This window comes from Strix aluco, chromosome 19 (genome assembly GCF_031877795.1).
Source record: "Strix aluco isolate bStrAlu1 chromosome 19, bStrAlu1.hap1, whole genome shotgun sequence".
Classification (NCBI taxonomy): domain Eukaryota; kingdom Metazoa; phylum Chordata; class Aves; order Strigiformes; family Strigidae; genus Strix; species Strix aluco.
In genome coordinates this window covers 11,912,896-11,926,569 of record NC_133949.1, presented here as the reverse complement: position 1 = coordinate 11,926,569, position 13,674 = coordinate 11,912,896, and the positions used below count along the sequence as shown (strand labels likewise).

The 13,674-nt window shown below is 41.1% G+C and overlaps 1 protein-coding gene across 3 annotated transcripts in view; it reads right to left on the bottom strand.

The window, feature by feature from the left end:
* The window catches only part of SPECC1 (sperm antigen with calponin homology and coiled-coil domains 1), a 100,870-nt gene that overhangs the window by 35,914 nt on the left and 51,282 nt on the right, over nt 1-13,674 (bottom strand). For all 3 annotated transcript variants that reach the window (XM_074844773.1, XM_074844771.1, XM_074844772.1), the window contains 4 exons: nt 6,813-8,380; nt 4,742-4,949; nt 3,994-4,067; nt 3,251-3,429 (listed from right to left, as the gene is read on the bottom strand). In XM_074844773.1, coding sequence (XP_074700874.1) covers nt 3,251-3,429; nt 3,994-4,067; nt 4,742-4,949; nt 6,813-8,380 — 2,029 coding nt within the window. The remainder of the gene's footprint in view (nt 1-3,250; nt 3,430-3,993; nt 4,068-4,741; nt 4,950-6,812; nt 8,381-13,674) is intronic.

Genomic DNA, 13,674 nt, shown 5'->3' with positions numbered 1-13,674 from the left:
AAAACCAAATTTATTTCCAAGATGAGTGTTCTGAAAAGATGAAACTTGATACAGGATAATTCAGGTTGGAAGGGACCTCAGGAAGTCACCTAGTCTAACTTTCTGATCAAAGTAGGGTCAGCTATGAGGTCAGACCAGGTTACTCAGGGTCTTATCCTGCCTGGTCTTGAAAACCTCCAAGGATGGAGACTATATAATTTCAATTTCCACCACCTGTGAGGAGACAGGATTGTAAGCTTTTGCATTTTACTGCAGAGAAATAACATTAATTAAAATGTAAAATATCATAGAAGACTGTCTGAAACATGGGCTAATGAATTTGTAGGTTTCAATCAGTACTAACTTGGGACAGGCTAACTCCTCTCTTATTCCATTTGTTTAATGGTGGTCCAACCTCCCCCCAACATTCTTAGTCATAGAATTAGACATTTAATCGGTGTTAAAGATGCCTTTGGGAGGCTCTTACCTTTATTCAGATGAACTCTGATGACCTCATCAGGATTTTTTCTGCAAGTTCTTTGGCTGTTCCTGAACCAAAAATGACTTTTTGTCTGATTAGAAGAATGTAACGGTGAAATCAAACCTGGAGGCAGGAACTCAGGGAGCCACAGGCAAACATTAAAATGGCAGGATGTCGTAGGAGATAAATTGGCTTCAAGATCAATTTATGAGGTGGAGTCTAATGACCCTCAAGAGACAGCTGAAGTTTTGCCAAAAACTTTTGAGTAGCAAGCTATTTGGAAGGTATATTTTCCAATCAGGGCTTAAAAAAAAAAAAAAATCAGACAGGAAACTTTCACTGGGGACTGACAGATATTCAGCTGAGTGCACAGCTGCTCAGCATTAGCAAATATGAGGAATACTTTATAGACTGTGTTAAGGTATCACGCTACAAACTGTTTCCACCAGTGCTAAGCATGCATTAGAAGTCACTGCAGGTACCAGACTCTACTGCTGATTCTGGGCAGTAGCATTTGTGAAAGCTAACTAAAAGCAACAATGAAAATATCCCCAGCACTTTCCAGGTGAAAGAAGCTGAGGTGTTGGGAAAGACAGTGACCTAAGGAATGCAAAAATAACTGGGAGTGTAGAACTGGCTCTCAGCAGGAGCTTTGGCGACTTCAAGAATTTGTTTTATAGGTCAGTACAGTTTTAAAATTTCAGTGCTTTGTTTGTTCAGACAATGACTTACATAGGCTTCATTACCTTCTCCATACTACTCAGTACAGAAATTTTGCACTCTCTGCATGGACACCATGAGTCAAATTAGTTATACTTAAATTGACAGATGAAGAATTTGGTCTCAACACCTATCTTTGAAAGAGAATAAGTATTGTCCACTGCAGACAGTGTATTTGGCTCCATGACCAATGTAATACTCAAAGCAAGCTATACAGATAGTCAGCATGACGCAAAGACAGACATATATCTATATGTATGTGAAAGAGAGGGAGAGACAAATGTCAAAACTGACTTAATTAAATACATGTCTGAATACCTCCTTCTGGAACTACTATGTATGGATTCTGAGGATCTAAATTCAAAAGCAGTATTTGCAGTTCGGGCTTCTTATGCCAAAGAGCTGACAATGCAGCCATGCTCCTTATACATGGAAGATAAATATCCCAGTTTGCAAATTAGCAGGTCATCTCTATTCAAGTATTATCAAATACATCTTCAGATTAAAAAAGAAATAAAGAGAGGAAACTACAAGTATATGATTCTGGCCCTTATATATGGACCCCACTCTAAACAAGAGAAATTTCATTAAGAACAAATTAGGAATGGAAACAGAGCCCAGAACTTAAGTACTGTCTGGTAATCATTTTGCCTGAATACATAGACTGTAATAGCTTTTCTTTGAATCCACTGGGGACTCTGATAATGAAACTGGAGCTTAAACACATTCCTTTATTTTTCTGAAAAGAAGTATTTCTGTTCCTTCAACTCAGGAATTCTGATCCATACACCTCCGCACAAAAGCCCTCCCATCTTTTTACTTCCATCTACTGTACAGCTGCTGTGGAAACTGCTGAATGGAAAACAGTGAGAAAATACGTGCAACAAAGCTGGGCTGTTACTCCACCTGAAAGAAGCGACAGGATTCATCATGTTCCTGTGGCTATTTACCAATGGCCATGAATCTATCAGGAGAGAAATTAAATGGAAAAATCTAGAGGAGCAAAATTAATTTGGCACACATTTTTGATAAACAGTACCACTGTTTTGTCTTTCTTCATTCCCCCCTACAAATTTTGATCACTGCAGCTCTGCTGGCTCTGCTTGCATCAATGCAAAAAAGAGCAGAGCACCATCATCTTTAGACATTTTGGTTCTTCCTTCCAATACATCTTTTGTTTTCCATCTCTTCTTATTTAGTACTTCAATTGCAGTGTGATTTTTGGAATGAAAGGTGGTACATAAAAGGCCATGCACTGCATAAAAGCCACATTGTAAGGCATCTGTACTGGTTCCAGATTCAACTGTAAAAGTCACTTTTGTTCTTACCGTGCTCCCCCAGAGGGAAGCCCCACAAATATACAGCTTACCACGCTGGGGTCTGTCTCTGAATGGTTCACAATTACTGTTCCCCCTCCAACCACTGAGCCCACAGTAATTGTCTTACAGGTGGGTCTACTACATAACAAAGTCACTTCTGGGCTAAATGCTAACCCAGGCCACAGTCCAGACCATTTAACATAGCTAATCACATCATAGGTTTTCAAATTAAGGCAGGAGATGCGAGATGAGCAACCCTAGTACTGGCATTGATCACTCAGTCAACATGTATGAGACTTGCAGAACAAAAGTCCAGCTAGTCCTTCTTTTAACTTGAACATACACAGTCCTTGACTCCTCTCAGGTTAAGGAGCTCTCTTCTGGATGTCCCATTGAATATATGTAGCCAACAAACCTTTTCACAGATGGTTTAACACAGCTGCACAGAGAGTTATGAAGGCAATAAAACACAGTAGAATACGGTATTGAGAACAAAGCTGTAAGAGGACATTGGCAATTGTTACAACTTAATATTTGCTGATTAAAACCTTCATGGCCTAGTTGACAGAACTAGATTGCCGAAAAGAAAAAGAACAGAAACATCTTAGAATAGGGGTCAACAAAATCTGTCAGAAGAGTTAAAAACAGACAAGAGGCACATCCAAGCCAATGAATAGTTATTGACAAAGCACTGTTTGCATGCATGTTAGCAGTCACAGAGATCAAATCTTGTCCTTTACAAGTAACCAACCTGTTGGTGCCCTTCACTTCATCCAGTTCCTTCTGCAGTCTGGCACTCTTCTCCTCTTCCTCCTGAAGCTTCCTCTTTACCACACGGAGCTCCTGCTGGGCTTCACACTTAATATCATTGGCTACAACCACTGCAGTCTGCAGATCAGCTTGAAAACGCCTCCACTCTTCTGTATCTTCCTAGAAAGAACAATTAGAACCCCAAACTGTTTGCTGTAAAAATGCACCTACTTGAGCTGAGCACTTAGTTATTGATCTCTCTTTCAGTGATCACAAACAACCAGGATTTCAAAATTTCAAGATGATGCCAAGCTCAAACTAAATACTTGCCTCTTTACACAGTACCAATGAGATTGTCAAAGAAGAAACTGATGCTAAACTCTCCACTCCAATGCAAAAAGTATAATCAATCTTCCTACATCTATTGATCATTCAGACTTGTGATACTACAACAGTCCCTGCTGCTGAAAATAGCTCATTGCCACTGATGATTTATGAAGCACGAATGGCTGTTCCAAAAAGTAGCAGAAGTTCACAGGCAAAAAAAGCAAAAGTAATTTGCAAAGATGTATTGTATTTTTCCTTTGCAGGCAAAGAAACAACTAGAAATGAGTGAAGAAAACGGAGAATGAAACGATGTAGAAAGAACTTTCTACAATTGTTCTAGAAAAATACAATGCTTCTCTCAAATCCAGTATTGCAATTAAAGCTCAGGTTAGCTTTGTCATGGAGTCTAAGCCTTACCTTCATTTGCTTAGTCAAAGCCTTCAGCTGCCTCTCTGTATCTTGTTTTTGTTCTTCCAGCTTCATTGCTTTACCTAGGAACAGTAAAAAAAAGGGAAAAGATTATTAAACACATAAGGGCAAGGGTGAAAAGTGAAAAAGGGAGGGCAGGCAGCCTATTTGGTTTTGCTTCTAGTAATGCCACTAAATAGACTAAGCTGAAATTAAAGATACCCTGCCAATGGATCAGGAATGGAATCAACAGTAGATCTGTTACTCAAACGTCTCTGAAATATGTCATTATTTTGAGGCATTAAACCAGACTCTTAAATGGACAGAATCACACGTGCAGGATCACTTCTTCAGTGATGACACAGGCCCCTGGAGCACTGAGGTGACACGGGTAAGAGAAACACGCCACTCGTTCCACCAGGTGGCAGCTGCCCTTCCACAGCCCCCACTTCTCTGCTCTTACTAGTGCTCTTCCCTAAAAGCTCTTTAAAAGGCCAATAATTCTCGAATGGGCAATACATTCTTTGCTAAAGAATGAGGCTTGGAGACTGTCTCTACTATTATTTCTATAGCACTAACTGTTAAAATAGTGACTTTTGTGCATGAACAGAAAGGATTGGCCAAAACTGGAATATTTCTAAAGTGAGGCTCTCGCATAAAGACGTGTCTCCTCCTTCTCCTCCTCCTCCTCCCTGTTGCAGCCATAACCGAGGCCCCTGAATAAGTTCACTGAAATTCTTTTTTCAGCTCCACCTACTTTCTAGGTCACTGATGAGCTGGTTATTGTGAAGTTTTATAGCACGATGTTGTTCCACCTGGTCCTCCAACTCGAAAATGGTCTCTTTCAGGTTTTTTATATCTGCTTCATTCTCTGATGTTTTTTCCTGCAACTTCTGGCTGGTTCTGCTCAGTTGCTCGGCCTGCTGGTCACACACCTCCCTCAGCTGACCACACTCATTCTCAGCCTGGAAGGGAGGAAAGCAGGCTGTAAGTCTCTCTTTATTTCTTAAGAGATATCCCTCATTAGAGATTTTACTGGGCATCTTACAGATTTAAAAATTGTGTTCTAAGCACTGTATAAACTGAGTTTCAATGTGAGTGAGACAGTTTCATGAAACATAGATGAGCTATGAATGTCAGTTTTCTTTCCTGGTAATAAAGATAATAAAGCAAGATGTTATAAAGAAAATTAAATAATTCCAAACCAATCTCTGCAGGTAATGAACAGAGAGGAATTATATTCCTGGAAAGCTCCATATCTATTTATTTATCACATTATGAGAGTGATATCACTGCCTTAGGGCCAAGACTATGATCAGTTCATCCACATTAACAGTTCTGCTGCTTTTACCATGCGCATTTTCAACAGATTGTGAAAAAACGCAGTAGAGCTAGCTACTGCAGATAAGTATATTTCTGGATACAGGACATCTGGAATTACTGAAGGGGGAATCTGCTGCACTTCAGTTTGTTGGCTCAGGCCCACAGATCAATGCTTTCAGGTTTGGGGGTAGATCTCTGAGTCTGAACAAGTTAAGGAAAAGCAAGGTGTAGGCTGCCAATTCAGTGAGCAGCACTGGCACAGCCTGACTGAAGGGCAGCCTTACAGAAGCCTGTGGTCTTATTTGGGTGTCACAAATAGCCAATGATTCAAAACAGCTTAATTCGAGGGAAAGGAAGAGTAAAAACGGAGGAAATCTGTGGTTTCCAAACCAAGCAATAAAAGTTTGGTACAGAGTCTGAGCACTCAGCAGTTTTTCATTTATTCTTCATAAACTGCAGCTCCAGTAAGCACTGGGGAGCTTCCTCTACTAACTCCATTTGCTGCGGTCACCTATTTAAGCTGAAAGGACATCTGGATTTTCTAAATCACACAAATCATGGAGGTGCTTTTTGGCAGTGCTCTCTTCCTCTGCCACTAGCCAATTTCACTGTTCTTCTCGTGATCCCGTCCCCATACAGGAAAGGCTGCACACACTGACTATCGCTCTTTCTGCAGTGGTGGGACATAGTCATTGGCTTATGTTTTATTAACACTTGTTCTACGACTCCTCACATTGCCGCTCTCTTCTGAACAAGAAAATACACATGAAAACACACAGGAAATAGAAAGAGTAACTGACTTAAGCTTGCTTGGAGCAAAGATACAAACTACCAAATGAGGCAGAAAAAAATCGTTCTAAAATAATTCAATTTTTTTTGCCGTGATTTTACCTATCCCAAAACAGAATACTTCTCAGTTTTGTAAAATTATTTTAGTTTTATGAAAATAATCTCATCTGGAGCTTGTCCATGCATCATTAGTCATGTTGGTGTAAATATCAGCTTCTTTGAGCATTAGCTCACGTCCTTGTGTTCTCATGACCAGTCACACCTATAGTTCACTACTAATTAATCATGCTTAATTATTCAGAATTTAATATTTGCTGCGAACTACTCATGCCCTTCTCTCCATCTGGATTACCAAGTGATTTTCACTAATATTTGTTCACATAATATCAAAGTATTTTTTAATTGACCTGTTCTTTGCACTAATTTTGATAAACACAATTCTATTTACTAAAATAGTAAATTCTGCAGAAGATATTAGGGGAAATTAGTTTTGAATTTATAAACAGAGCTATGCTAACAGTTATTCTTGGAAAAATATGCATATAGCAACAGAGACAATATCATAGGACCCGAGCTTCCATTTAAAACTAATTCATGCCATTTAAATCCTGGAAACTTACAATCAATGGCTCAACAACAAGCTAAAGGCCAACAATGACCTATTTATGGAAGTACAGATAAAAAACCATTATATTTTACAGCTGTTACTGCTTTACCTTAGATAGCAGACCCTGAACGTGCTTCAGTTCACTGTTTGCCTTCAGCAGCTCTTGTTTAAGCTCAGTGCAAGATGCTTCTAACTGATCCTTTTCTGCGTGGGCTACTTTCAGCATCTCTTGCACCTCAGAGTTGTCAGTAGTACATCCCATCACATTGATTTCTGCAGCCTTTTGTTTCTCACTCTCTAACTGAGTTTTGAGAGAGCCATTCTCAATTTTTAGACCTTCTAAGGCAACCTTACAGTCCTCCAGAGTTTTTGTCACTGTGCTGTTGCTCTGCTGTTCCACTTCTAGAAGTTTAAGTAGCTTCTCATTTTCTTCTCTCAGGCTTTTAATCACCTGCTGGGCATCCTGATGCTCCCTTTCTAAACTTCGTAGGCTGCTGGTTAACTGTTGCTGAATGTTGAGCAATTTCTCTCTTTCAAATTGTGCTTTTTCAAGAACTTCTGCACATTTCTGTTCCAGTTCAATGACCTTCCCCTCCTGAGCTCTGCTTTCTTCATTCTTGGATCGCTCTTCGAGGAGAGTCATTAGCTTCTCATTTTCTTGGCTCAGCTGTTCTGCTCTATCTCTATGTTGACGAAAGGAAGTCTCCAGGAGAGCTTTCTCTTCCACTAGCTTCTCATTCTCAGTTGTCAGCTCCTGCACCATTTGCTGTTGATCCGACAGCTCCTGCAAAGTGGCTTGTAATTCTTCTGCTGTGCTGTGGTGATTCTCCTCCATTTTTTGTATTCTCTCTGTAAGAGATGCAACAGAAAGGTCACTAATATTATTTGGAGAACTCCCTGAAGTAGAGCATTTGGAACCTTTGAAGTGGTTGCTGTTGGAGGATGTTGGCCTGGAAGGTACATCTGCTATATGTTCAAAATCAGATGCATCGGGTGACAGGGAAGCTTTAGTCACATCACTGCTGGAAGAACCTGAATTGCGCAGTGCACCCCCATTCACGTGCTGCCTGTGCTCATCCACTTCACCTCTCGACACATTTTTTGATGGGCTTCCAAAACTGGATTCTTGGGTAGTTGGGGTTGGGAGGCTGCTGTCCCCTCCACTGCTTGTTGTTGTGTCTGAGAGAGGAGAGTTCTCTAGATAAAGCAATTTCTCTTTCAAAACACGATTTTCTTCTCCCAGGCTAGCAAGCTCTTTTTGAAAAGTCCTGTTTTTTTCCTGAAGGGTCCGTATTAATGGATCTATGTCAACAGGTGATACTGTTTCTAAATTTTGGTTGGAAGCACCCATTCCTTCAGCATTAAGTGACCCTTTCTCTTTGCATTTCTTCAATTCACAACGGAGTTTGGTAATTTCAGAATCTTTCGTCTTTGCTTCTGCCAGCAGTTCTTTAACCTGAGATTCCAGAACAGCCTTGTCACCAGTTTCATTCTCCTGCTTGGACTTGCTAGTGGGGCGCACATGTTTGGTAGGAGTCGGTGTACCAGAAGAGGTGGGGCTGGGTTGTGTTTTCCTAGTATTGGCTTGACCACGCAATACGGCTCTCTCTCTGGATACAGATGACGATATTTCCCGGGGTGCTGGAATCCCCGTGCGCTTTGCAGCTGAAACTGTTCCTTGAAGAGAAAGAGATGAGGCAAATTGAGTTTGTTCATAATGAAAACAAGTCACACAACACTAGAGCCTAGAGCAGTCTTGGAAAAAACACCTGAATGTTTGAATAGGTTTAGTCATGACTGTGTGTGGATTCATGTTTCAAAGGCTTGTATTACTTTGCATTTCTTCCTTTCTCACTCCCTGCAAAGGAACACAGTCTGCTGAACTTTTTCCCAGTGTAATAATATAACACGTAGATGCTGCAATACATGAACTGCAACCCGATATTAATTATTTGAAAATAAAAATTCTTTACGCTACTTTGTGAAATGCTGTATTTAAACCTATTAATTTCTGGGGAAAAGTTCAGTAACTTAAAGATGATTTTTTTTTTAAAAGATGGTATCTTTTCTTATCACACATGAGCATTTTATCACACATAAAACTAATGTATTTGCATTGTGCTCAGTTTATGCAGATCATCATAAAAAAGGTCTGAAACATTTATGCCGAGTATAGATTCAGTGAAATACAAAACTCTGCTGGCACTTCTAACACTAAGACAATTGTGTTGCTGCAGCTTCTTGCAGAGATGGACGAGACATTTTCCATGTTATAAATTTCCATCCTCTTATGGAGCAAGAACAAAAGGACATTAGAAAGTTAATGCTGTTCTGTTTCGTTGTTGGTTGCTTTTTTTTTTCCCCCCAACCAACTTAATACAAAGCATTAAGGAAATGGAAATAAAGTTACTGAGTTGCTGATCTTCATCTTCCAAAGCGCTCTCTTGGAATATGGGACCATGGATACTGAAGAAAGAATAAGAACCATCCCAGCCATGAAAGTATTAACAAGCTGGTTAAAGAAAAGAAGTTGGTTCAAAGGGGAGGTACTATATGCCACTACAAGTGAACATTGTGAATTTAAGACATTCCTGTTTTCAGGACCTTACTCAAAAGAAAAAGCCCTAAAGTACAGAGCCATAAAGTTTTGGGATATAGTACAATGAAGAGAGATTGTCTGCTGTAGCCACATAAACAGGATGCAAGGGCCAGTTATGCAAACAGAAAGGGCTAGTGAGCCAGTCTTTGCAATAAAAACAAGTTCCAGAAGCACTCTGGGGGGAGATCCTAGAATCAGTCACATCTCCCCACATTTGGGAGGCTCTCTTTGCTGATACACATGTGCAGCATTCACAAAAAAAAATCAAAGTGCAGTTAAAACCAAAGGGGGAGCAGACTCCCTGCCTCACACAGCAAACAAATTCATAACCCTCCCACAGCATTTTTCACACTGAAGAAATCTCGGTGCAGTGATGCACTGTCAGTAACGCAGGTCAGTGAAGGGTTAATATTAACACCACCCAGTTTGCTCAGCATCTCTATTGAAGAATGCACAGGGTTTATAAACCCCACACAAACAGGAGCCCCTCCTCCTCTCTCCCAAACAAACACACTCTGCAGCAGGCACAATAAACACCCAGAGACAAAGAGCAGCTGAAGAAAAGACCCCTGAACACAGAGGCGCTGTGCTGGGAGGAGAGCACAGAAAGGGCTCTGTGATAGCAGGGGCACGATAAGGCCAGAGACAAAGGCTCCAGTGTTTATGGGAAGAGATAGCAGGGACAGTCTGGCCGGACAGTGAGCAGCCCACACAGCTTCATTTAGTCATCTACAGCTGGAGACGCCAACATATCAAGGCAGCACTGGGCTCCCAGTGAAAAGCGCAGCGCAGGCGGAGATGGGAGTTCTTCCTCAGCAACTCAAATGGCTGCTGGTGCGACTCCAGACCTGAGGAGACTCATCTCACTTGTCAGAGCTGACGGCCCCCAGCTCACTGCTCATCCCATTTCTTAACCCGAGGGCTCCCAACTGCCAAGATCTGGCACCTGTAAGCGGTATTCACACTGAGCTCAGCGGGTGAGCAAAGCTTTTAGCAGAGATGCAGCTAACACCACAAGATGAAGGACAAGAGGGAAACTGAATGGACCGTGATGCGATGCGTCGCTTCCAGCGCAGAAATACCAGCTCGGCACAGCTCCTTCTTGCTCAGAGGCAAAGGTTCCCGTGGGGTGAACCCCAGGTGTCCAGGCGAGAGAGCACAGGGCCTTGTTTGAATGAATGTCTTGAACGTACAGCAGGACAAGAGTCCAGAGTAGAGAAGCAGTACTCACACAAGCTATAATCATGCTACAGATTTAAGATGTAAAATACGCATTACAAATGGCTAAAGATGTTATTCGATGGAGCCTAAGGGGTGGATTTAAAGCCTTCTGTTATGTCCCAGACTTTTATTCAATCTGAGGGGGTTTTCTACCATTATAATAAAATTTTGTGACAAAGCAAGCGCCCCAAATATCTATCTTCTTTTTTTTTTAAATGCCCAACTATTGCAATGACATGGCTGTCATCTGGTCAGCACATGACTGGGTAGTGTTATGTAAGTAGTGGGTAATGCTGACTGGGCAGTATTAGATACATTACAAGAAATAATGATGCTACTACACACTGGTTCAAATTGCACAGCACTGAGAAAACCACCTTTTCCTAAGAGAAATATAGCACTTCTGGTAGCAATACCAGTGTGCTTCTAATCACCACCAGATGACAATTGCAACATGATCCTGAGCAATGGAAAATGTATACATAAGGATAACAATTAAGGATTTTTAACTGGGATTATCTGTACTTCACCAGCTTGCCAACCAGTGCAGTTTCTGATCTTACTCAACCTGTCCCATGTGTTTTGTAAGACTCCATGCTCTGCTGACTTGTTCTGTCATAAATCACAAAGCATTTGCTATCCATCAATAACCATTAACCAACCTGTTTTTTTCATGACATAGAAGTGTTTACGTATGTTACTGCACTCCTCAAAACAGTGCCATGCAATACTAAAAAGCCACAGAGAGCCCAGAAAAGAAATAATTTAGAATGCATGTGTGTGTTGATTACAAAGCACCAAAGCAAGTATAAGCACTACTTTAAACTCTATTTTATGGGCAACTCCCCCTCTGAATAACCTTGAAACTGAGCAGTGTAGCAGTTTTAAATGGAACTGCCAGCCCCACAGCCCGAGGCACCCACTGTGTGGGAACTGCATTTAGGGCTGTATGGTCACCACTCACCCTGGTGAGCTGATTAGCTCAGCACCCCACACTGGTTGCGGTCTATGGGAGACGCCAGACAGGCATGTGCCTGCCAAGCTGCAGAACCCAATCTAGGGTTGATCTATGCCATTGCTTGAAGTGGCTGGAATCATGCATAACTTCACTTCCTAGAAGTTGCTTGTTTTGAGCAGGGAGGAGAAAAACCATCAGTCTTACATCTCGAAGGAGATATCCTGGAAAAAGAAATCCAAACTATTAAATACCTTTCTATATGGTCAAAATGGCACTAGGCACCTCCATGCCTGTTTTCACTGTCCGTCCACCCTGCCCAACCTGTTAGCTTAACTATTCTCTTGCCAAATTTGAGCACAACCCTCTTTCCCACTGTCCCACGTATCCAAGCTCAGGCTACCTCTGCCCAACACTGTATTTTTCATTCCCTTTGCACCACACCTAACCTCCCATTCTCCCAGTCCCACAACTCACTCAGCTAATGAGCTCAGCTTGTGTTCCCCAACTGCAGAGGAACTGGTAACTACTCCTGAATTACTCCACTGAGAGTTATTGCCTGCAAACCTGTTTTGCTCAGACTGAGGTCACCTTATCATCACATTCCTCGCCTTGGCACTCTGTAAGAATTCCTCCATTTTCAGTATCAGCCATATATTCAAGTGTGAGGGATTAAACCTTAACATGTATACAGAGCTTGTAATTTTCAAAGCGCTTTAAAATTAACAGCTATTTGACTAAAATCTTCTGAAACATAATTGTTAACTCTAGATTACAGGACAGGGAAGGAGAGAGAAATGAAATGCCTCACCCAAGGTCACAGTAAGTCAGTAAGGATCAGGATCCTGGAGCTCCTGGCTGGTGGCCTGCTGTGCAGCTTTATTGTTTGCACCACTTTCTGCCAGGGAATACTGGCTGACTTTCCGCTGGTGTCAGAAACAAAGTGGGACTTTAATGAGATAAAAGTTGACCCCTCATGATGATCTTAGGCCATTATAATCCTATTTTCAGCACAGCTACAATGTCTTTCACAGAAGGAACGAACAGGATTACTCTTCAGTTTTTCCACATAATGATCTATATTTGATCTAAGCTCTCAGCACCTGCTGCATCAGTCCCATAGGGGCATCCACATCCAGAAGAAAATTGACTATGGAATAAAGAAAACCATTTCCCAGTCCCCTAAGGTGGAACACACAGGACTGCTGTTCCAAAGTAAAGTCCATGCAGTACCGCTAATGTAATTACAGTGATAGCAGAGTAAGGGAGAGAAGGTGTTACACTTTACCATAGTCACAGGGGGGACACACATGACATTTTGGAAAGAAGATTCAGTAAGTTTATCTGCCTTCACACTCCGTGTGCTCTGGGATAGCACATATCACTGTCTTCCCAGTAAAGCACTAGCCTTGAAGTTACATTTATTTTACTTGACTCTTATATAATTAACAGTTCAAATACCTGTTTTTCCAGCCTCGGAGCAGAGAAAGAATTTCAGTTGGGAAGTGACTTCATTTGACCACAGAAACACCTTCTAATTTCTACCTTGAATCTATTTTTTAGAACTGGAATCAATACAAGATTATTTGCCTCTGGCCTTTGTGCCATTTGTGTCCCACAACCTGCCCTTTATCTTAATCCCTCCCTCCATCAACATATTAATAACGCAGAGGTTAATGCCATGGGCTTCTGCTGTTCCAGGGACCGAATTAACAGGGAATGTTCCATTTTATACTTTCTTCCTAAATTTTAATCCTGCCAACTCTTAAGCTAAGAACAATAAGAACACATTTGCTTCTTCAACATATTTTAAAAACCATGTTAGCAATTCATTCTTCCATGCTTTAAGTAGGTAGTAAGTCTCCTCAGATGTAGAGTTCATCTATGTAATTTAATCATGCTGATCACTGATTCATTTCAGAAAGCATTTCAGTCATGTAAGACTAAAGCATGAAGACAGATGCATCTTTGGTGTGATGTTTTTAAACAATGGATACCTTATTTGAATTGCAAGGGCAGGATAACATGAAATAAAAGAAAGCTATTCATAGCACTCTGCAATGTTAAAGTCATACGTTTCAAAAAGGCAAACTGCTGCCTGCAGACAAGTTTGTACTCTCACGATTATTTGCTGCTCTAGGAGGACTGTTACATCTCTTTCATTCCAGCTCCTGCATTTGCAACAGACCAGATATT